General features: G+C 35.4%; 3 protein-coding genes across 4 annotated transcripts; all 3 read left to right on the top strand.

Moving 5' to 3' along the window:
- Positions 1-1,512: 1,512 nt before the first annotated feature.
- Positions 1,513-2,083, top strand: LOC100250230 (protein PSY3). Of its 2 annotated transcripts, none has more exons than XM_010652590.3 (2): positions 1,513-1,676; positions 1,788-2,083. In XM_010652590.3, exons 1-2 carry the CDS (start codon positions 1,592-1,594, stop codon positions 1,931-1,933), a joined length of 231 nt encoding a protein of 76 aa, XP_010650892.1. In that variant the 5' UTR covers positions 1,513-1,591; the 3' UTR covers positions 1,934-2,083. The 2 variants fall into 2 exon arrangements, with proteins under 2 accessions (XP_010650892.1, XP_002277486.1); XM_002277450.5 differs by having other exon boundaries at positions 1,785-2,083.
- Positions 2,084-4,287: 2,204 nt separating this feature from the next.
- On the top strand, positions 4,288-8,490 carry LOC100248473 (internal alternative NAD(P)H-ubiquinone oxidoreductase A1, mitochondrial). Its single transcript, XM_002277469.5, has 9 exons — positions 4,288-4,900; positions 5,295-5,508; positions 5,611-5,771; positions 5,959-6,024; positions 6,405-6,568; positions 6,899-7,013; positions 7,580-7,759; positions 7,849-8,013; positions 8,145-8,490. The coding sequence occupies exons 1-8, from the start codon at positions 4,454-4,456 to the stop codon at positions 7,999-8,001; spliced, it is 1,500 nt and encodes a 499-aa protein (XP_002277505.1). The 5' UTR covers positions 4,288-4,453; the 3' UTR covers positions 8,002-8,013; positions 8,145-8,490.
- A 1,723-nt stretch (positions 8,491-10,213) lies between these two features.
- On the top strand, positions 10,214-16,519 carry LOC100267204 (U-box domain-containing protein 44). Its single transcript, XM_002278917.5, has 5 exons — positions 10,214-11,025; positions 11,126-11,914; positions 12,748-13,054; positions 14,292-14,753; positions 15,133-16,519. Exons 1-5 carry the CDS (start codon positions 10,609-10,611, stop codon positions 16,245-16,247), a joined length of 3,090 nt encoding a protein of 1,029 aa, XP_002278953.1. The 5' UTR covers positions 10,214-10,608; the 3' UTR covers positions 16,248-16,519.
- The last annotated feature ends 6,433 nt before the right edge of the window (positions 16,520-22,952 follow it).

The raw sequence follows: 22,952 nt of genomic DNA, 5'->3' as shown, positions 1-22,952 counted from the left end.
GGACGAAGTCAATCTTTTTCCTAATCCCGACTCTTTCGTTTTGCTTATTCATCTCGTCCTGCTGTTGCCATAAAAGTCCAATTGAAAACGAGTTCCACCACACTACCTACATAATGCCTGACTGTGCCATTAAGTCCCATCCAAAATCCCTTTTCACGTGATCATAATATGGACTCGCTACACGTCTTAAAACGGCCTTATGCAAGCAACAATGACTACATACTCAGACTACACTCGAAGACCATTTTAAGATGAAACATCCGAATTAGTAACGGGTTTGAGATTTTCTGAGTGCTAATTTGTCTTCATCTTCACATTTTTTGGATTGTATAAAAATTAAAAAATAATTTAGTTTATTTTTTCATCATATAAAATAATAAAAAATTATAATATTTACTTATTTATAAAATCTATTTATTTTTAATAATAATATCAAAACTTTATAACAAAATAAAAATAAAAATAAAGGGTTTATTTGTTTCATGTTTTCAATAATTGTTTTTTGTTCTTAACAATAAAAACCACAAAAAACTTATTTGGGGAAGAGGGTGTATTTTTGTTTTCTATATTCTCAAAAATCATTTTTTTGAAAACACTAAAAATATGTTTTTATTATTTTTTCCACTGTTCAAAGCATAAATTATTTTTCATGTTTTTTTTCCTAACTACGTTTTTATATCTCCACAAAGGTGGTGAGTTCCATCGAACTACCACACCCCACCAGTAAATCTTTTCTTTTTTCTTAAATTATTAAAATTAATATACTTACTCATGACTATAAAATCATTTTTTATTTAAGAAAATTATAATTGGTATTAAAATTTTAAAATAGAATAATTTTTTTCAATTTAAATGAATTATGCGTATGAAAATTATTTATATATTTATAATATCAAGTTAATAAAAAAAAATTTATTAATTAAAAAAATAACTTTCAAATATGTACATATTTTTTTTTTAAAACAAAAATTATTTTACAGAATTTAGTTTCCAAAAATAATTTTAAAAAAAATATATAAACTCTATTCTCAAAAACTGTTTTCAGAGCCATTTTTAAAAACAGCTATCAAACATGCCAAAAGGGTTTGAAAATTTCTGACATCGGTTCCACGTTATTTTAATTTTTAATTTGTGGAAAATGGAAATAGGTTTTCATAGATTGAACGGAACGGGAGTCGGAAGCGATCGGGCTACGCAAACCGAAGCCGTCCGTTGTGACTTGTGAACCCTTCTGCACTTTTTGGTATGATAGTCCCTACATTTTACCTTTAAACAAATGTAATTTAGGGCTTTGACTTAGAGTTCAGTGGCAAATGATTACGGGTAAGCTGTTTCCTTTTCGAGTAAAGCAAGCGACAGCAACCCTATTGACCACAAATGAACGGCTGATATGAAGCCAGAAGAAGGGTCCTTCATGCATCGAACGTGTCACCCACGATCGTTCATCTTCCAATGACCCCTCGCCACGCGTTGTTACTGCAGATATCGTCGCCTATAAATTCACAGGGCTATCTCTTGTCCCACAACTCAATACTCTTTACTCACACAGCCCACGAGACACTGAGAAAGAGAGAGAGAGAGAGAGAGAGCGATGGGATTCGGAAATCGTCTCTGGTGGTGTGTCTTCTTCGCTTCTTTCCTCATCTGCACTGCCCGGAATACTCTCATTTTCCCAGGTATACATTTCCCCCCCCCCCCCCCCCTTCTTTTATAATCTTCCTCTGATGAAAATAAAATGATGGCGGTTATCAATAAGACAATAACATCGGAAACTGATATGACAGTAGATGAGGAGGCGGCGGGCGCCGTGGGGAGGAGGCTGAAGGCGGTGAGCACGGACGATTACAGTGATCCGTCGGCGAACAAAGGGCATGATCCGCGGAACAGAATCGGCGGCGGGGGGTGGAAAGGCCGAGACAGCAGCGCGCCTTGAATTAAATGATCTACATCTATATGTATGCAGTATGATCTGAGTATGTGGTTTCAGAGTTTGAATCCTTTGATAATAAGGGAAACTTTGTAAAGCGAATCAATGGGAAAACTACGTGGATGTGATCCTCCAAACCACACCAATTTCCTTTCATTCCCACCTTCGTTTATTCATATTTCCTTTTATTTACTCATCACTTGCCAAAATGTTTCTGCTTTTTCTTTCATTTTGAAAATATAACCGTTAAAAAACTGTTTTCATTTAATCCACTCTTCAATCAAAAATCCTTAGGAGGGGGATACATACAAATGGCTCAACAAAAAGTGCCAACGAAAGTATAGGATGGGACGGAGGGAGGAGGAGAATAGGAAAGTGGGTTTGGGCCTTGAAATAATTGGGCCTGACCCAAGGTTGAGGCCTCCTTCATGGCTCCCTTATTCTGACTGGTTGCTGTCAAATACTTCATAAGTAATCCATATTTGAGATTACTTATGCTTTTTGGAGCATAAGTAATAACCCTAGTGTCACGAAGTTAGGCTTTTTGGAGCAGGTCGTGACACTATACTCTAAATGTTTTTAAAAAATAAAATGTTTTTCAGTCCATTGGATAGTACCAATGAGTTTGTACCTGGCTTCCATTGGGTTATTACTCGAACCCCACTTCCTTAGATCTTGTCTTATATCTTTGTGCTTGTATTGATTGTTCTTAAAACATGAGTGCTTTTGACTCATTTTTGAGTTGAAAGTTAATTATATGATTATTCATTTTGACACATATAAGTGTTGCTGAAATCTAAAAAATGTGAATTTTGAAACATTTCTTTTTTGCTCTCATGTGGTCCCATTTAGCTCCATGTCTTCTAGATGCACTCTCAATTTATTCAATTTCGCTCCCAAATAAGGATTAGGTCCCTTTTGGTTGTACTTTAGGTTGAATGTTTTAAAAAGTAAGATGTTTTTAAGTTCACCTTGACCTTAAATTTAATCCTATGATTAATTTATCAATTTGGAAATATATGTGTTGTTGGAAGCAAATAAATATGAATTTTGAACATTTTCTATGATTTTGCTCCCATATGATTCCATTATACTCTCATGCCTCCTAGTTGCGCTCCTCATTTGTTTAATTTCACTCCCAAATAAGGAAATTTATATCAGGTCTCACTTTATCACCTATTGTTAGCCACTTTTCCTACATTTTTCACTATATGTATACATTTATTATAGAATTATGAAAATGACTTTGTGAATTATTTTATTTTATTTATAATTAATTAATCTGTTTATTGAATTTCAAATTATTCTTAAAAATTACAAGATTTACTAAAGAATTTAAAATATGAATTATGTCTATTATTTTTTATAATTATTATATATATTTCTTGAGTTTTAAATTATTTTTTAGAACTATTAAACTTATTAATAAATTTAATTCAAAGTGTCACTTAATTTAAAATTTATATCTCTAATGAAAAAAATAAAAATTGGAAGAATAGTTCTCTATTTTTACTTTGTTTTTAAAACTTGTTTCAAAAGAATAATAACTAAATAGTGGTATAAATTTTTAAAAACAATTTTGTTTTTAAATCACATGTCCAAATATGTTTTTATTTTTTATTTGATTTTTTTAAAACATGGATATTATTGGCATTTTATTGATTTATTTTTAAAATTATTTTAAATCATATGTAGGAATATTATAGACAACTTATTTATTTTTTCTATTTTCATCCATATTTTTACTTTACATTAAAATAAAAACAAATTATCGTCCCAAGTTTATATTCTTATGTGCATTCAAACACAATTAAAATTATAAAATTCATTCTTGGGAATAGAATGAAAATATAATATTTATTCTTATTTTTTATTCTCATGTACCAAATAAGCATTAAAAGTACTCCCAAAATAATATAACCTGAGTGTCATTTTCTTATATCTTGATTACTTTTATTACCGATACCATTCACATTTTTTAAACAAAATAAAAATAAAAATATTTTATTTATAAAGAAATTAATTTTATAAAATTCTTTCAAGATAGAAATTATTAAAAAAATTTCTTACATGAGAAAATAATTTGGTTGAATAAAATATTATCTTCACAAATTTATATTATTATAAAATTTTGATATTAATATTTTTTTTTCTCATTTGTTTTCTGGAAGTATTTTTTAATTAAATTATCTTCTTAATATATAGAAAATTAGAATATATTTTTAATTAAATATGTTTGTTCAAAATGGAAAAGGGTAAAAATGATAAAGGAAATAATAAAAATAGAAGAAAACCAGTTTCTTCCCTAAATTAGTTTTTATATATTTTCCTAAATAATATATGTACTATATTTTAATATCCACAATTGATCCTTTCCTCCCGCCGCCACCTGTAACCGTCTCAGCCTGCCAGACCGCTGATAGCGAAGCTGACTCGCCTCCGAGTCAAAAATCCCTACAAATCTCACCACCATCATGGGTGATGCATGAGCAGGAACCTCTAGCCTCTAGGAACGAGTGAACGACCATGGCCTGGTTCAGAAATCTCGTCCAATTATCATCTCTGAAATCTTCACTCCGATCCAGAAGCGCCACAACCCCATTTCCAAACACCCAATTCGTCTCCATCTTGCAGTTTAGTTCTCAGCCAAATTCGGAGCCCACCCGCCATGTGCCGAGCTCTGGGCTCGGACCCACCTCGTCGAAAGAGAAGCCGAGGGTGGTGGTGTTGGGGTCTGGGTGGGCTGGGTGCAGGGCCATGAAGGGCTTGGACACCAACATCTATGATGTGGTGTGCGTGTCGCCAAGGAACCACATGGTCTTCACTCCTCTCTTGGCTTCTACTTGTGTTGGGACTCTTGAGTTCCGGTCCGTGGCTGAACCCATTGCGCGGATCCAGCCGGTGATTTCAAGGGAAACTGGGTCCTACTTCTTTCTTGCTAATTGTAATCGGGTTGATCCCGATAACCATGTGGTATGCTGGTTGAACTTTTGCTAGTTGGGCTTTTGATTTTGTGTTTTGGGTGGAGCATTGATTGGAAAGCATTGGGGTTATTTGTTGAATACAATAGAAGGGAAATGTGTGTGAATCCGTGATTGATTCCTATTTTTGCATTCCATATTGTGATTTACTATATAATGCATTTTTAGCTTAATGATTTATAAGTATTTTTATAAAATTTTGGGGTTATGTGAAGATCTGATAATGATTCTCTGGGTCAAATCTGATAGAGAGAACACCTCTTGGAGTGGTTCATATTTGTAACTTTTATTCCAACTTCCAGTTCTCAGATTCAGTTGTCATACATTTTAGGATGCCATGTTGATTTTGAGTGTAAAGGCTTAATTGGTATTGGGTATTGATGAAGGTACACTGCCAGACTCTAACTAATGGAGCAAATGTCCGGGAGCCATGGGACTTTGAGATCTCATATGATAAGTTGATTATTGCTTCGGGTTCAATGCCCTTAACATTTGGAATTCATGGTGTGGAAGAACATGCCTTTTTTCTTCGTGAAGTCCATCATGCTCAGGAAATTAGGAGGAAGCTGCTCCTAAACTTGATGCTGTCTGATGTGCCTGGTATGCTACTGATAACAAGGCATTTATGGGTGTGAACCAGTTAATATGCTATGAGGCATGAGCTCTCTGTGAACTTGATCTTTGGGTTTGTTGATGGGGCAGGAATTTCGGAAGCAGAGAAGCAGAGGCTCCTACACTGTGTTGTTGTGGGAGGTGGTCCAACAGGTGTTGAGTTCAGTGGTGAACTTAGTGATTTTATCACGAGGGACGTTCATCAAAGATATGCCCATGTGAAAAATTACATCCATGTTACTTTGATTGAGGTTTGTTTCCAAAAAGTCAAAAACCCAGACTCTGGCTTTATTGTTTTCAACTTTCTGACTCAGTGATTGCCTTTCACTAGATTCACTATGCTCCTTGGATGGCAAAAGTTTGAAACAAATACTTATGTCAGATTTGCAAAAAGTCTAGTGGAAATGTTTAATTAATTAAGTTCTCTTATCTTTACAGGCAAACGAGATATTGTCTTCCTTTGATGATCGCCTTCGGCACTATGCTACTAGGCAGTTGACTAAGGTGAGTATCAAGATACTCCGTTAATACAAAGAATTTTAATGTATTTTTGCATTAAAAGATATAGCTTATTTGGAAACTACATGGAAGATACGTTCATCTAATCAAAGATATAGCTTAGCGTTTTTGTTAGTTGCTGCTTGCATGCTGTTCCACAATTACCATGTTTGAAACAAAAACTTCTCTTTCTTGATTTGAATTATTTATAGGATTTTTGATTGACTTTTTTTGTGGAACTTGTTTTAGTTCTTTATGGAAGTGTTTATGTTGAAATATTTTAGCTTCTTTATTTATTTACCAGGCTCCATTGATTCTTTCTGATTTATCTTAATTTTCTTTTTAGTTTTGGATTTTCCATTTTTCATTTTGATGGTTTCTCTCAGTCAGGAGTTCGTCTTGTTCGTGGGATTGTTAAAGATGTTAAAGTTGACAAAATAATTCTAAATAATGGCACGGAGGTTCCATATGGGCTGTTGGTATGGTCTACAGGTGTTGGTCCCTCATCTTTTGTGAAGTCTATGGAGGTCCCAAAATCTCCTGGTGGAAGGTAACTCCCTTATTCTCTGTTTCCCCTCAAAGGACATTTTTTCCTCAGTTTTCATCCATGCATCCAAGAAGCCGGTTTTTTCTATGGGTAAAATCTCTTTGAGTTTAGGTTTCCTATGTGCTCTTCTACTGCCACCTCTCCATCTTGAGTTTCTCAGTATAGTTTTCTTTTGGTATTCCATCTAATTTGTTGCTGTTCTCCTGTATTGCATTTCCTCCTTAACTTTTGACCATCTTGTTCCTAGACTCCTCTGTCCTTTCCTTTACAAATATGTACTTGTGTTTTACCATTTTTTTTAATCTTCATCCAATGATTACCATTTGTTCACAGGATTGGCATCGATGAGTGGCTACGCGTTCCTTCTGCACAGGACATTTTTGCAATAGGTGACTGCAGTGGGTTCCTTGAAAGTACCGGCAAACCAGTTCTTCCAGCTCTGGCACAGGTAAGTAGCGAGCAAATTCTGCTTTTTCGGGTTTTCTATGTGTTGAACAAATTTGCATTCTCAAGCAAGGGTTTGCAGGTGCAAGTTGCCACATGACCCTGTACACACACACACACGCTCTAGTTGTTACCCCCTTGAATTGCCCAAGGGAGCATTTGAACCAAGTGATTAGTTGCTCTGCTAGGCAAAAGAAAAACACAAACTACTGTTGTTTCTTCTCTCAATTAATTCATGCCATTGTTGCTATTGTGTATAATCTAATTCCCCTTTGTGTACCCTTTTTCACAATTCAAAAAATTTGGAAATACATGAATTGGATATTGCATACTTCTTGAAAGAAGTCACATTGCAAGAGAGGAAAAAATTCTTCTTTACTCTGCGATAAGGGCAAAAGAATTCTTCTGACTATGAGAAATCTGAAATATAATTCATGGAACTATTGTTGATTTGGCTGGATCTTTTATTTTGTTTTATTTTAAATTTTTTTTTATGGCAATAATGTGAAAATTTTCTATTTATAGTAATTCCATAATTTTTAGTCTACCTCTCTGGAATATTTGAAACAGGTTGCAGAGAGGCAAGGGAAGTATCTAGCAGAACAATTGAACAGGATTGGCAAAGCTGGTGGAGGGTATGCAAACAGAGCAAGAGACATGGAATTTGGAGAGCCCTTTGTTTATAAGCATTTGGGAAGCATGGCATCCCTTGGCAGATACAAGGCTCTTGTGGACCTTAGGCAGGGCAAGGTTGAAATTCGGACTCCTTCAAAGCAATTTTTCCTTGAACTGTGATTAACAATTAAATCAGGTGCTTACTGATGGAAATTCTTCCACAGGAGGGCAAAGGTTTATCTCTGGCAGGATTTACAAGTTGGATTATTTGGCGATCAGCATATCTCACGCGCGTTTTAAGCTGGAGGAACCGGTTATATGTTGCAATCAACTGGGCAACAACTTTTGTGTTTGGTCGTGATATAAGCCGAATATAGAGTTCTAGGAAGGTACCCTTTTATGCTTAAGACTCCAACCCAAACGTGGTTTTCCTTCTCTTCTTTCCCACCTCTTCGAAAATGGCTGTTACAATAAATGTAATTTGGCTCCCCCTAATTCAGATTTCCATCATGGCTTCCAGGAATCAGTTTTTTTGGCTCAATTAGCAGTGAAGCAATGTTTCCTGATGATGTTAGAGGCGCAGCTCAGCATGCTTCCATGCTTTTCTTCCGGCTCCATCAAGCAGAGCAGAGAAGAACAGAACATATTTGAATAATGAAGGTTGCTGAGTACAAAAGATATGTATTTATTGTTTTTTTTTTTTTTTATCTCCCTCAATTTTTTCCCCCAAGTACCCATGGTCTTTTTCTGCCTATTATTGACTGGGGTTATATTCTTAGGTATTGGTTAGTCTTAAGCACATCAATTGTGATACATTTGAACCATTTCATTTTAATAGTATATCTGATCTTCTTGAATTAAAGCAATGATGATAGTTGTTGTGAAGCATGTAGCTGTGTTCTTGTTTTGAATTTAGTACGAGGGATAAGTTCATAAGATTTCTGTGTGAGAGGGTGTCATGGGTTTCTTCCTCACATTGTTTTGGAGTATGGTATCTCATGATTTTCTGCAGTTTCAAATGAACAAACAGGATGAAATTTAACTCTGAACATGCTTGTTTCTAAAAACTGTTTTTAAGTTATAAAAAAAAAAAGAAAAAGAAAAAAACAGTTTTTTAGCTTTAAGAGCTTTAGAACAAACAGGACTTAATATGCATACAAGGAGCTTTAAGAGCTTTCAAGCATGATGAGAGCTACAACAAATGAAAATGGAGCAATGCTAGCATGAGAGATGAAAAATGAATATCATGGAGAGATATGTAGAGCAAGTAAAAACGAGGAAGAAGATTGGATGCCATAGCTCAAAGTTCAATATGGGAATTGACATGATTTTTGACATACTTCCCAAGGTTAATTTTGAGCAAATTATATATCATTTCAAAGATCAAAAAGTTAGAAAGAGTCAAAAGTTCAACGTTTTAAACAATATGCAAATCGAAGTTGAAATGAAGAAGTTATGGTCATTTGAAGACAACTTGGTAGAATTAAAAAACCATTTTTGAAATTGAAATGGTGATTTTGAAAATTTAACTTATGATTTCAAATCCATATCGAAATTACCATAATTTCAAGATCAACCACTATCACTTTGAGTTTTTACTTTCATCACCTCGAGAATTATGTCTTAGGCACTCCATTAACCCTAAGAGAGCCCCATATTACTAGAAATCAATATTTTGGTATTCTTTTGTTATTTTTAGGTAATTATTTAGGAAATAAGTGGTCAATAGGAACATGTTACATGCTAGTTTTTTTATATTTCCTATAAAAACTCCAATTTTAGGTTTCAAGTAAAGAATTAATCGAAGATTTTTTTTTTAGGAGCTAAAATTGGAGTTTTTATAGGAAATATAAAAAAACTAGCATGTAACATGTTCTTATTAGTCACTTGTTTCCTAAATAATTACTTAAAAATAACAAAAGAATACTGAAATCTTGATTTCTAGTAATGTGAGGCCCTCTTAGGGCTAATGAAGTGCCTAAGACATAATTCTCGAGGTGATGAAAGTAAAAACTCAAAGTGATAGTGGGTGATCTTGAAATTATGGTAATTTCGAGATGGATTTGAAATCATAAGTTAAATTTTCAAAATCATCGTTTCAAATTCGAAAATGACTTTTTAATTCTACCAAGTTATCTTCAAATGATTATAACTTCTTCATTTCAACTTTGATTTGCATATTGTTTAAAACGTTGAACTTTTGACTCTTTCTAACTTTTTGATCTTTGAAATGATATATAATTTGCTCAAAATTAACCTTGGGAAGTACGTCAAAAATCATATCAATTCCCATATTGAACTTTGAGCTATGACATCCAATCTTCTTCCTCGTTTTTACTTGCTCTACATATCTCTCCATGATATTCATTTTTCATCTCTCATGCTAGCATTGCTCCATTTTCATTTGTTGTAGCTCTCATCATGCTTGAAAGCTCTTAAAGCTCCTTGTTTAGGATAAATTTATTATTTAGATTAGATTTTATAGGTTTATATTAAAGTTTTTTATTTAAAAATAAAAGATAAAAAGTATATTCTTTAAAAAGACTTAATTAATGTTAGACTCAGCCGCCGATGCTGCCGGTCGTCTCCAGGAAAGATAAGGACTCCGGACGGGGCGGAAAGAGAGGCGTACGGGAGCGGCGAAGCTGAACATTGAGAGGACAGAGTGTGGGATCCACCACGGTTACTAATTTGCTGCCACGTTTGCAATTGACTTTTGCACGCATCGACTTGTAGACTTGTAGTTAGGTCCAGGAACAGAGAAAATCCTTGTCCGACCCGGATTTGAGAGTGGGATCTGGCGGGTCTGCACTGGGTCAATGTTTGACTGTTTCTTCTCCTCCTCCTCCTCCTAGGTGGGCTTCAACTGTTGAACACCATTGCGTATATAAGCCGGCAACGAGGTGAGGATCGGCACGGTTTTTACTGCAGAATCTTACATACATGCCTTGTCTTGGCCAGATTCTTCCTCTTCTCGCCGTGAAATGACGGCGCCGGCGTTGGAATCCATTCTTCGCTCCTTATCGGAACTCTGCCTTTCCGACGATAACTTCGCTTGGGAGAACCCTAGGCGCTTCTCTGCCTACGCCAATCGCCTCCAGCTTGTTCTGAACCAGTTCCTGCGATCGTCGTCGCCGGAGGCTTTGTCTCCGTCCGTACAAACTACCTTGAGAGGGGTTTCTGGTGATCTGTCGAAGGCGGTTGAGGCGGTGTCAGTGTATAGGAACAGAAGCAAAATCTTCGTCCTCATCAACTGTCAGTCTCTGTGCGCGTCCCTTCAGGAGCACACCGTAGCAATCGGAGGATGGTTGGCTCTGCTGGAGTCGACTCTGCCGGAGGGTTCAGATCTTCGCAAGAAGGTCGCCGATCTCTCCCAGGATATGAAACAAGCGCAGTTCAGAGTAAGCTCTTCTCAAAATCTCTATCATTCCTTGTGTATCCTGTTGGAATTTAAATATGTGCTATATGTAGATTTTTGTTTAATTCTTCATAGTGAATTAGGTTTCGGAGAACGAAGAGAGAGTGCACTGTACACTGCAGAAGGAGGGACAAGGCAGGCCGACCAGCAAAGCAGTGCAAAGTGCCATTGTCATGGATTTAGCTCGAGCTCTCGGGATCGAGGCAGATGATCATGCAAAGTTGTCGGAGCAGGTCAAGCTCCTGAAGACGGACTTGGCGAGCTCGAATCCACTTGCAGAAAGGCGGGTTTTGATGTCCCTGGAGAGAATTATGGATAACTGGACTGTTCATCCAGCCACTTCAGAGTGGAACTTGGATTTTGATTTTGAAGAGGATGCCCAAATGTCGCCCTTTAAGAATTTTCTATGCCCATTGACAAAGGAAGTGATGAAGGATCCGGTGGTGTTGGAATCATCTCAGAATTATGAGCGGACTGCAATTGAGTACTGGTTCCGACGATGTATAGAGGATGGTCGGGATCCAACTTGTCCTGTTACGGGGCAGGTGCTCAAGTCTACGGAGATGAAACCAAACATCGGATTGGCTGGCGCAATTGAAGAGTGGGTTAGTAGGAATATTGAAATTCAACTTAAGTCAGCAGTGCAGTGTCTTTCTGAGAATCAACCCCCAGTGGATTCTGTTGAATGGGTTTTGGATGTCATTTATAAGATATCAGAAGAGCACCCATCTAATAGATACAGAGTGAGACATGCAGGTGTTGTTCTTCTTATGGTTAAAGTTCTTAGAAACTGTTCGAAGAGCATGGGAACACATATGAGAGGCAAAGCTCTTATGACTTTGCTTAGCATGGCCAAGGATGAAGAAAGCAAGGTGAGTTTCATTAAATCTCTCCTTGGATAGATGTCCAAAGTTCTAACAATTAGCTTCTTCAGTTATTTGTTGTTATGTGGTTTCAAATGACACTTTTATAAGATAGACAGCACTAGTTTCAAATGGGCTGCATTACTAGAAAATTTGATGTAGGGGTATTTTGTTGTTCTAGGGAAAGATTTTAGATAACATAAAGGAAAACATTGAGGTTTCTGTTGAAAATTTGGGAAATGTTTGAAAGATATAACAAGACACCAATTTTGTTGCAAAAACTACAATCTTTAAGGACTAAAGTTACTAGATGAAAGGCAAAGAATGCAAATAAAAAAACTGAGCTTCTTTCCGAATATATTTTGATGTGACTTCAAAATGTGAAAAATAAAATAGTAGAGGTTGGATTTGTCCCTGTATCTTGGAAACCTTGTTTATAAGTCTGTCTACTTTTTGATAAATTAACTTCAATGTCATAAGGTGGCTTGACTCCCTTTTGGTAATAAACAACTTCATTTCTTAGTGTTTGCAATTTGAATCTTTGAAAGTTAATCATCTAACAGCTTTAGGACATTCTAAGCAGTTATAGAGGATGATCTACAATGTAAACCAACTTTATGAGCTGATATATCATTACAATTGATCCCAAGGATTTATTTATTCCTTTGAACTCACTTCATCTCTAACTATAGCCAAAAGATTTCATTTTGGTGAATTTTTTAGCTGGAAAACTACATACCTTTTGACGATGCATCTAAATAAGTGCTCTCTCCGCAAATCTTATCTGGTTGTTTGATATCATACTGTTTGACATTCTGATGAAGTGTGTCATATATTGTTAGAACATAATGCTTGGAGAGGGTATCACTAGATTGGCAATACATAGTCTTATTGGGAGTTCAGAGAAAGAGAAAGAGTATGCTGTGAAGTTATTGCTAGAGTTCTCGAGGGATGAAGCTTACTGCACAAAAATTGCATCAGAAAAAGGGGCACTAGTTCTTCTTTCGAGCATGGCAGGAAATCTGGAGCATCCTGCCTTATCTAATCTAGCTGAAGAGGTGCTAAAACAGATGGAGAGGGTGGAGGATAATGTTCAGCATTTGGCAGCAGCTGGAAGATTTGAACCCTTACTTAGCCGGTTATGTGAAGGTATGTTTTATGCTGTATCTGACCGTGTATTAGGTGTAATATTAAATAGGAGTGATGCTACACTCTCCAACAGTTTTCTGACTCTTCTTTTCCTAGTGATATGAACTATTGTGTTTCCTTACTTCCTAGACAAAATGGTGAGCATTCAGTCATTAATTACCAACACCTTATTTTCACATCCCTTGGAAGGGAGTTTAGATCAGTTGGAAGAAAATTATTTTGTGTTAAGTGATTGGTAGTTGTTCTTAATATCTTAGTCACTTGTGATTCCACCCAACCATTTGAATTTTGGACCCTAACAGCTATTTATCACAGCTCTTTACATGTGGGTAGTCATGCTACTGCATAAGCTGGTTGTATGTCTTGTGCTTGTCTTCCATTTTTCTTTTTTCTTTTTTTCTTTTAATGGTAAGTGGACTGATGAAAAAAGTTCTTGAAGAGACCACACAATTGTGAGCAAAAATTAGAAGCAATTTTTTTCTGTGAGAATTAGTTAACCATCCTTGAAGCTAAAACACTTTACTGGGGTTATTATTGGATATTTCTATTATCTCTCGGTTATCGACTTAATAATTGCAGCAAAAATATATATTTTTTTTTTAGAAAAAAACCTTGATCCCATAATCTATGTTATGAAGAGTACTAAAGGAGAAATCTCATCCTCAGGGATTTTATTATTTCTTAGCTGAAGTTAAAACTTCCTCATTATGGTCCTCTTGGAATGGACAAACACCTTGCTAGATTTGGGAATCTTGTCAATGATTGATTTCCTAGATAGTCTTTGTTGTGGGTAGCGGTGGTTTTCTGGCTGTCTTGGCTGTTTCATGTTTGTTTTTCTTTCTTTGTTTTTTTTTAGTATACTTCCTGTATGCATAGGCTGTGCACCCTTTCTTTGGTGCTCTTTTAATAGATTTGCTTTCCTATCAGGGAAAAGAAAGACATCAAATTTAAGAACACTTAAATAGAAGATAAATAATGCCTAACCCAGAAGATACACAATGAAGTCTGTAAATAATAGAAACTCATTGTTTTAGTTGTTATTGATGTTTGCCTAGTTGTTAATGCTTTAGAGAGGGTCCAACATTATTGAAAGTGACCTCTCAGAAAAGAATCACATTTGAATGAGAAGGAAACACACAAACTTTATAGAGATCCATCTTACTTCTGTTGGCTATTTATTTTTATTGGGTTCTGTCAATCTTGACATTAATTAGAATTGGGTTATTTCTGAAAACAGGTACCGATGATGTTAAAATAGAGATGGCTCGTATTATGGGGAGGATGACCCTGACAAATAGCAGTAAGGAACAAATTGCAAGGAAATGTGCTAAAACCCTTGTTCAACTGTTATCTAAGCCAAAAGGAAGAGCTCCAAGCTTGCAAGCATTGTGTAATTTGTCAGTCTTGGATGACAATGCAACCATTCTTGTTGATTCTGCTGTGATTCCAGCTCTTACAGATATTCTTTTCGAAAATATGGATGATTCAGAGCTGAAGGAATTAGCTACATCAATAATTGCAAACATAGTACAGCATCCAGGGCACTGGGAATATTCATCTATTGACAACAAAGGACATTCAATGCAGTCAGAGACAACTGTGTTCCGTCTTTTGGGGCTTCTAGCTCATGTTTCCCCTCAATGTCAAGTATCTGTTCTCCGGATCCTTTATGGAATTTCATCTTCACCCCAGGCTTCAGGTGTTTCCTAAATCACTAGTTTCTGAATGCTTATTTCTTTTTTTTATTATCCCTGTCATATGCCTTCATGCATGGGAATGCTGGAGCCAACATTTGTTTTTTATGGTGGATTCTTCATGATGTTGAATTATGTACACACATTTACCAAAGTCATGGTGTCATGGTGTCCACACTGTTTTCTTTTCTCAGCTCCAATTGCTTAAATGGAGAATGAGATCATGAACAGAAATGTCTTCATGAGTTCTCAACCTCTTGGATATGGGCATGATTTATTCCTACATATATAGTTGGGATTAACTGCTTCTTTTTGCATAAAACAAATACCTATACAACAAAGATTGATGGGTATCATTTTCTTCATCCCTTTTTTTTTTTGCAGAGTCAGTAGTTACCCATATAAAGTCTGGGGATGGCATCAAAACCATTATACCATTTCTAGAGCACCCAGAAGTTGAACATAGAATTTATGCTTTCAGGCTTACAAGGATACTCTCTGGAACGTTTGGCGAAGATTTAGCTAATGAACTGAAACCTGCTGACAAGCTTCCCTTATTTAAAGAGAAACTACTTGACAACCAATCCACAGATGGTGAAAGATCCGATGCTGCATGCATACTGGCTAACCTTCCTCTCTCAGAAGATGAAGTAAAAACAGTCCTAGGTTCTAGTTTTGTGGGATGGACAGTTGTTACTCTCAAAGATCGTCTCCGAAGCACCAATTGGAGAACTACTCGATCCTCCTCATGCTTGGAGGAAGGGCTTCTTGGCCTCCTACTCCACTTTACTCAGAGTCCTGATCCGCAAACTGTTAGTGTGGTCAAAGAGCATTCCCTCATGAATATTTTCCGTGAGCAGCTCAACTTCCCTTTAAAACCAAGAGTTAAACAGCTAGCTGCCCTTGGATTGAAAAACTTGTCAGAGTCTCGAAGGACACTAATCAGCACTGGGGACTTAGAAGTGCAACTTTCCCATGGCTTCTGCTCCTCCTTGGTGTTCATGTGTGGGAAGAGGCCTCCAGAACTGCCTGTGTGCGCCATACACAATGTTTCATGTGAAGAAGATAATCAGTTTTGCCTGCTTAGAAGCAATTGCATTAAACCCTTGGTAGATCTTCTAACAGATGAGGACACCAATGTTCAAATTGCTGCAGTGGAGGCACTTTCTACTCTCGTGATAGATACTTCCAACAACTTTAAGAGAGCTGTTGATGAGCTTGAACATCTGGGTGTGGTTGAAGCTGCTATTACTCTTTTTACAGAAGTTCGCCCTGGTATTCTTCAAGAGAGGTTACTTTGGATGATAGAGAGAATATTAAGAGTAGAGAGTGACATTAACCGGCACTCGCTAAATCAGTCTCTGGTCAGGGCCTTGGTAGAAGCCTTTAAGCACGGCAATGCCAATGCAAAGGGGTATGCCCAGGACGCTCTTACCAACCTAAAACAGTTATCAGGAGTCAGTGGAAAGAACTCGAGTCAATCTCGTCCTCGGCGGTAGTTACTGACACTAAAGGATTGCTTGTATTATACCATGTGTATGTTGTATTATTCATGTCAAAATCTCATGTTGTATATCAGTCACAGTTGCCTAGTTTTGCATTCATTATTACAAAAGAAGCAAGAGTATTGCTCGTTATGAAGCATAGAAACTGATGTCCTTTTTATTTCTTTTGTGAAACAAGGTTTTTGTTAAATGTTTTTGCTGTGATTCACTGAAAATTGGAGGCATTCAAATGAAGGAATATATTGAGGGCATTGTGTTCTTGGACATGACTAGTAATCATTTTAACACTTTGTGTTTGGCTACTGAGAAATAGCTTGGAAAACTTCCCTTTGCTGAATATTGTGGTGGGCAGCTCTTGGATTCTCCAATTCTTGTTCCCTACCATGAATGGTAGGTTCCTAATAACTTTTTAGATTTTTTCATTTTCAGGATCATTACCCCTGATGTTTGATTTATGTTCCATTCAAATTGTTCATAAATAATAGAGGAGAATCAAGCAGAGAAGTCGCCATCAGAACCATGGTCATGTTGAAGAAGATGAATGGCAGAGTCAGGTAAAATAGCTTGGTCTTATCATTGATTTTAACTTGTCTGCTCTTGGAAATATATGAATATGAGGTACCAAAATCAAATGTTCTAATTTTATACCCTTCTGTTTATCGTATTTACCACTGCGTGTTGGTCCATATTGGCCCCGAAATGAAATCAGGTTCAGGTTCAAGTCACCAGAAAATCACCGATTTTCATGGTTTTCTTGAGTTCTTTTTAATAATCTCAGATGTTTTGGCGATTTTATCACATTGATATCTAGCCACATATTCAGCCAAGGTTGGAAACGAATTGGGGGATGGAATCTTAGGCCGGTTTAATAATTGTTTTATTAAGGCAATCTTCTCTTCTAAAAAACATACGCATTTTCCAAAAACCTAGAAAATGAGTTTTTTAAAACTGGTTTCAAAATTTTGAAACTATTTTCCAAGCAAAAAATAAAAAAATAAAAAAATACACAATTTCTCAAAAGAGCAGCAGTGCCCCAACAAAGCTCTCTCTCATCACATGAGAATCTAGAAAAGGATTACACTTCGAAATCTCCCTTTGTTCTCCTCCCTCCACAATGAGGTATCTTCCCCATCTGCTTGCAAACTCACAGCATTAATAAGCCTAAAAAATTGACCCACCTCTTCTCTTCCTATCGGTCTTCAACATTCTTGGAGGAGAGGGAAGATCTATCAACACTCTTGAAGTCTTGATAGGGGCTGGTCTTTCCACCTTCAAGAAATGCTGCTTCTTCAAGGCCAATCTCCTTTTAAATCTTTCCTCAGCTAAAAACCCCACACAAACTAGGTTTACAACACCCACTTTGTAAAATTTTCCCATAATAGCCATTATCGAAAATTGACACGAACCACTTGTTTAGAAAGATATCTCTTATAACCATATTATCTATGGGCACCCTTGCAAATGGGGATAACGAGCCTACCCAAAAAACTATCCGCTAAGTCAGGCTAGAATTAAAAGCCCAACTAGCCAAATGGCCCAACTAACTTAAATAGCCTAACAAGTAAAGTGAGAAATAGAACGTGAGAGAACAACCCACGAGGAGTAGTGGAGCCAGTTAACACTTGAGGAGGTAACCGCTTGAAGTGGCCAAAAAGTGCTCCCGCGATCTTCACGCCTATCGGTAACTGAAAGGTATATGAATGCAATTAGCAAATCCAGGAGAGGGAAAAAAAATAGCAGCACTAAAAATATTACCTTTTCTAGAAACCCCCAACTAACTTAATCATTGGAGGAAGTGATCCTGGGGTAAAATCAAGCGAGCCTTGTATGACAGGTATAAGAAAGCGTGCAACGAGAATATGACTATTGCTCAAGAAATTCTTAGCTCTAACAAGTGGTGTCGTCTGTGGGAAGGTTCTACATTTTAGTAACATTTTTACTTTGAGCTGAAAGTAGACCCCTATTTTTGTTTGGAGTTGGAAGCTTAGCAATGGGAGATAGTCAATCGCGGGATTCAATTAGTATGACAACTCCTTGGAAGGCTGCAACATTGGAGATTATTCTTGAGGATTTCGAAAGACATCAAGCGGAATAGGATAGAAGAAAAACTAGCTTCAGATTAGTGAGTGGAAAGTGACTCAGATCTCTAAGGAAGAGAGTGTCTAAGTAGATGCATTAACTGGATTAACAACTTCCTTAGTTGTGACACAAACAACTATTTTGCTGGTTTATTACCAAGATGACCCATCAATCCTAGAAAAAGAACAAGTGAATCAAGTTTATGATATCCATGGAAGTTGAATGGAACTGATCTTCAAGTATCTGGAAGCAGGGGAGCTACTAGAGGATGAACTCTAGACACATTGGATTAGGATTAAGTCCGCATGATCGGGGGTCAATTATACAGAAGGTCTTACAGTGGGTCATATTTAAGGTGTTTGGACCCAGAAGAAGCGAAGTATGTAATTTCAGAATTGTGCGAAGGAGTGTGCGAAAACCACTTGGGCGGTCGGACATTTGCTCATCGAACATGCACACAAGGGTACTACTGGCCCACCATACATAAGGACTCCCAGGAGTTAGTGCGAACGTGTGACAGTTGTCAACGGTATGCACACATTCCCTGGCTACCATCAAAGTCCGTCACTCTATTGGTTAGTCCTTTGCTTTTTGCCCAGTGGATAATAGATATAATGGGTCATTTCCTAGTAGCCTCTTCCTAAAAGAAATTTTTGTTGATGACAACTGACCACTTTATAAAGTGGGTTGAAGCAGAGGCTTTCGCAACAATAAAAGATAAGGATGTAGCAAGGTTTTTATGGAAGAGCGTTATTTGTCGTTTTAGGATACCATGGGTGATAATCTCAAATAATGGGCCATAGTTTGATAGCTCTAATTATAAAAAAATTTGTTATGAGTTGGAGATCAAGAACCTGTATTCCTCACCATGCTACCCACAGGCTAATGGGAAAAGGAAATCAATGAATAAGTCCCTGTTTGATACACTAAAGAAAAGACTTCAATGAGCCAATGGCCACTGGGTGGAAGAGTTGCTCGAAGTATTGTGGGCACATCGAACCACATGACGACACCCAACCGGGGAGACTTTTTTTTCCCTAGCTTATAGCATGGAAGTTGTCATCCTAATTGAAATAAGAACACCAACATTGTGAACAACCCAAAACCCAACAAGAAACCAAGATATCCAAGCTAGTTTGGGTTGGGTTGATGAGTTGAGGGAGGCAGCTCTGATTCGAATGGAAACTTATTGTCATCAAGCAATGACATATTACAACAAGCGGGCAAAACCGCGACAACTGCAAGTCAGGGACTTAGTCTTGAGGAAAATGTTTGAGAATATGACAGATCTCGGGCTTGGCAAATTGCAAGCCGATTAGGAAGGTCCTTACAATGTAATAAAAATAAAACATGGAGGAGCCTACCACCTAGAAAAAATAACTGAGGAACATTTACCTCGTCCATAGAATATTTCAAACCTAAAAAGATATTTTTCTTGAGTAAAAATCCTATGATTAAGTAAAAAGTGTAAACATGCTAGCAAAATACATTACATGATAGATTCAATATTATAAAATAAAATAAAAAGCCAAACAAAGTAGGGGCAAAAGAAGTAGGGCACAAAAACCTATTGTAAAGGAAATATCATGCAAACATTTAAAAAAAAAACAAAACAAAACCAAAGAAGAAGAAGAAAAGAGACGGTAAAACCCACCAAATGTCAAAGAACTAGTGTAACTGTTAAGTTTTTACCAAAAAAAAAAAAAAAAAACTATGACTTCAATTCATTCTTCTAGGTCATCAATGTATGTAATGGGATTCAAGCTGGCCAATAGGGGTTCTAATTCTTCAGTCCTCTCAAGGACGTTCTCTTGACTACCTATCGGTTCAACAATGGAAGACACATCACCAATGTGACATAGAGGAGAAACCTTATCCAAGTAAGGGGCGATATCTTCTCGCAAAGAAGCATCCGACAGGGCTGACACCCCAGTAGGGTTGGCTTCGTCTTCGTCTGTAATAGTCGACCTCACTCTCTTGTCGGCCTTGCCAGTACCCAACGGTGAGGTTTCAAGGGCAGAACCTTCATCTTCGGTGACAAAGTCCTCGTTAGTATCAAAGTCTTCAGTGATAGCATGCATTTGCTTGAAACACCGGTATGCGCACCAATACATTTTCTCTACCTGCTCGGTGTACTTGGCAATTAACTTTGCATGTTGAGCTTTTAGCGCGGACTAGGACTAGTTAATTTGAATATGGAGTCGTTCTATCTCTTTTACCTTCATTTTTTGATCATTTTTCAAGTCCCCGTACTTGGTCTGAAGAGTTTGGATTGAGGCCTAAAGGACTTTATTAGAGTTCCCAAGTTCAGCAATATGCAACTTAGCTGAAGCCAACTCCATTTCAAGGTTTTCCTGCTTGGCCATGGACTCAACAACGTACTGTCTAAGTTTATTGGCAGCCTTCAACTTCTTATTGGTGGTTTAAAACTGGTGTTTCAAGTCTCTACCAACAACAACCCATTTGGTATATAAATATGATAGTGTTAAATGTATTGAAGAATTTTAAGGAAGGGTATCAAAAGCGTGCTCGGTTTGCCGTAGTACCATTTCGGTAATTTGATCTTCATCTAGTCCTCAAATAGTAGCTACCATTTGCACAACTCAAGCAGGTGCCCCAATGGAAACATTTGCAATAAAGTTCAAGTCTAGCCAACCAAGAACCTCCATGGTGATCTGCTTAGTAGTCCATATATGCTAAAAGAGGATCAACAGTGGTAAATGAGGAATATTGGTTTTGGATTTCCCCTACCTCCTTAGTTGAAATGGGACCAATCTTGTGAAAGTGCAGATTCTTCATTTGACGCAGGTTAAGAACAATAATATTGTCGTGAGGGGCCATTTGTGGAGTAGTATCCGATAAAGCACTTTGTGTAGTCGACGTCTTTTAAAGTGTGCTAGAAGTTGGTTGGGTGGTCTTAGACGGGACAATCTTTAGTTTAGTTTTTTTTTCTCTCTCTAACCCAACTAAATATGTCAACGACCTCACCTTCTGTGTCGTCCATGTTCTTCGCAATCAAAGGAGCTGACTCGTTATGTTCAATAGAATCACTGTCCAGTACCAGTAGTGGTGTAATGTCCCAAACCCAATTTAGGGGTAAAATTGTAATTTGAAAATTATTAATTAATTAAAGTAATTTAATAAGGGTAAAAAAGTTTTTTCGTATTTAAAACCCCTAAATTTAAATTAGATTTTTCCTATCTTCTTTATTCATAAAACCTTTTTACATAGAGATCATAAATATCAGAGTATATGGCTGAAGATTTGGAGGTTGAGGATTTGAAGATCAATTTTTTTAGGTAAGATTTTTAATCCTTAAATTAATATTTTATATTCATTAATTAGTTTTGAACACTTTAGATATTCTTTGAAATATCTCAATAATAATAATAATAATAATAATAATAATAATAAAAGAAGAAAAAAAATGTTGAAGAAAAAAAAATAATAATAATAAAAAAGAAAAAACAAATGTTGAAGAAAAAAAAAAGTCATGATTATAATAATAATAATAATGGGTGTAGTTGGTGATAATAATAACAATAATAATAAAAATAATAAAAAGAAAATAATAATAATAAAAAGAAAAAAAAATGTTATGATTATAATAGTAATAATAATGGGTGTAGTTGGTGATAATAATAACAATAATAATAAAAATAATAAAAAGAAAATAATAATAATAATAATAATAATAATAATAAAAAAGAAAAAAAAATGTTATGATTATAATAATAATAATGGGTGTAGTTGGTGATAATAATAACAATAATAATAATAATAATAAAAAGAAAATAATAATAACAATAATAATAAAAATAATAAAAAGAAAATAATAATAATAATAATAATAATAATAAAAAGAAAAAAAATGTTATGATTATAATAATAATAATGGGTGTAGCTGGTGATAATAATAACAATAATAATAAAAATAATAAAAAGAAAATAATAATAATAATAATAATAATAATAATAATAATAATAATAAAAAGAAAAAAAAATGTTATGATTATAATAATAATAATGGGTGTAGTTGGTGATAATAATAACAATAATAATAAAAATAATAAAAAGAAAATAATAATAAAAATAATAAAAAGAAAATAATAATAATAATAATAATAATAATAATAATAATAAAAAGAAAAAAAATGTTATGATTATAATAATAATAATGGGTGTAGTTGGTGATAATAATAACAATAATAATAAAAATAATAAAAAGAAAATAATAATAACAATAATAATAATAATAATAATAATAATAATAAAAGAAAAAACAAATGTTGAAGAAAAAAAAATGTCATGATTATAATAATAATAATGGGTGTAGTTGGTGATAATAATAACAATAATAATAAAAATAATAAAAAGAAAATAATAATAACAATAATAATAAAAATAATAAAAAGAAAATAATAATAACAATAATAATAATAATAATAATAATAAAAAGAAAAAAAAATGTTATGATTATAATAATAATAATGGGTGTAGTTGGTGATAATAATAATAATAATAATAATAATAATAATGATAATAAAAAGAAAAAAAAATGTTATGATTATAATAATAATAATGGGTGTAGTTGGTGGCTTGGAATAATGGTGTTGCAGA

This window comes from Vitis vinifera, chromosome 6, assembly GCF_030704535.1.
Source record: "Vitis vinifera cultivar Pinot Noir 40024 chromosome 6, ASM3070453v1".
Taxonomy (NCBI): domain Eukaryota; kingdom Viridiplantae; phylum Streptophyta; class Magnoliopsida; order Vitales; family Vitaceae; genus Vitis; species Vitis vinifera.
The sequence above is the reverse complement of the archived record's forward strand: the minus strand, read 5'-3'. Positions and strand labels throughout refer to the sequence as shown.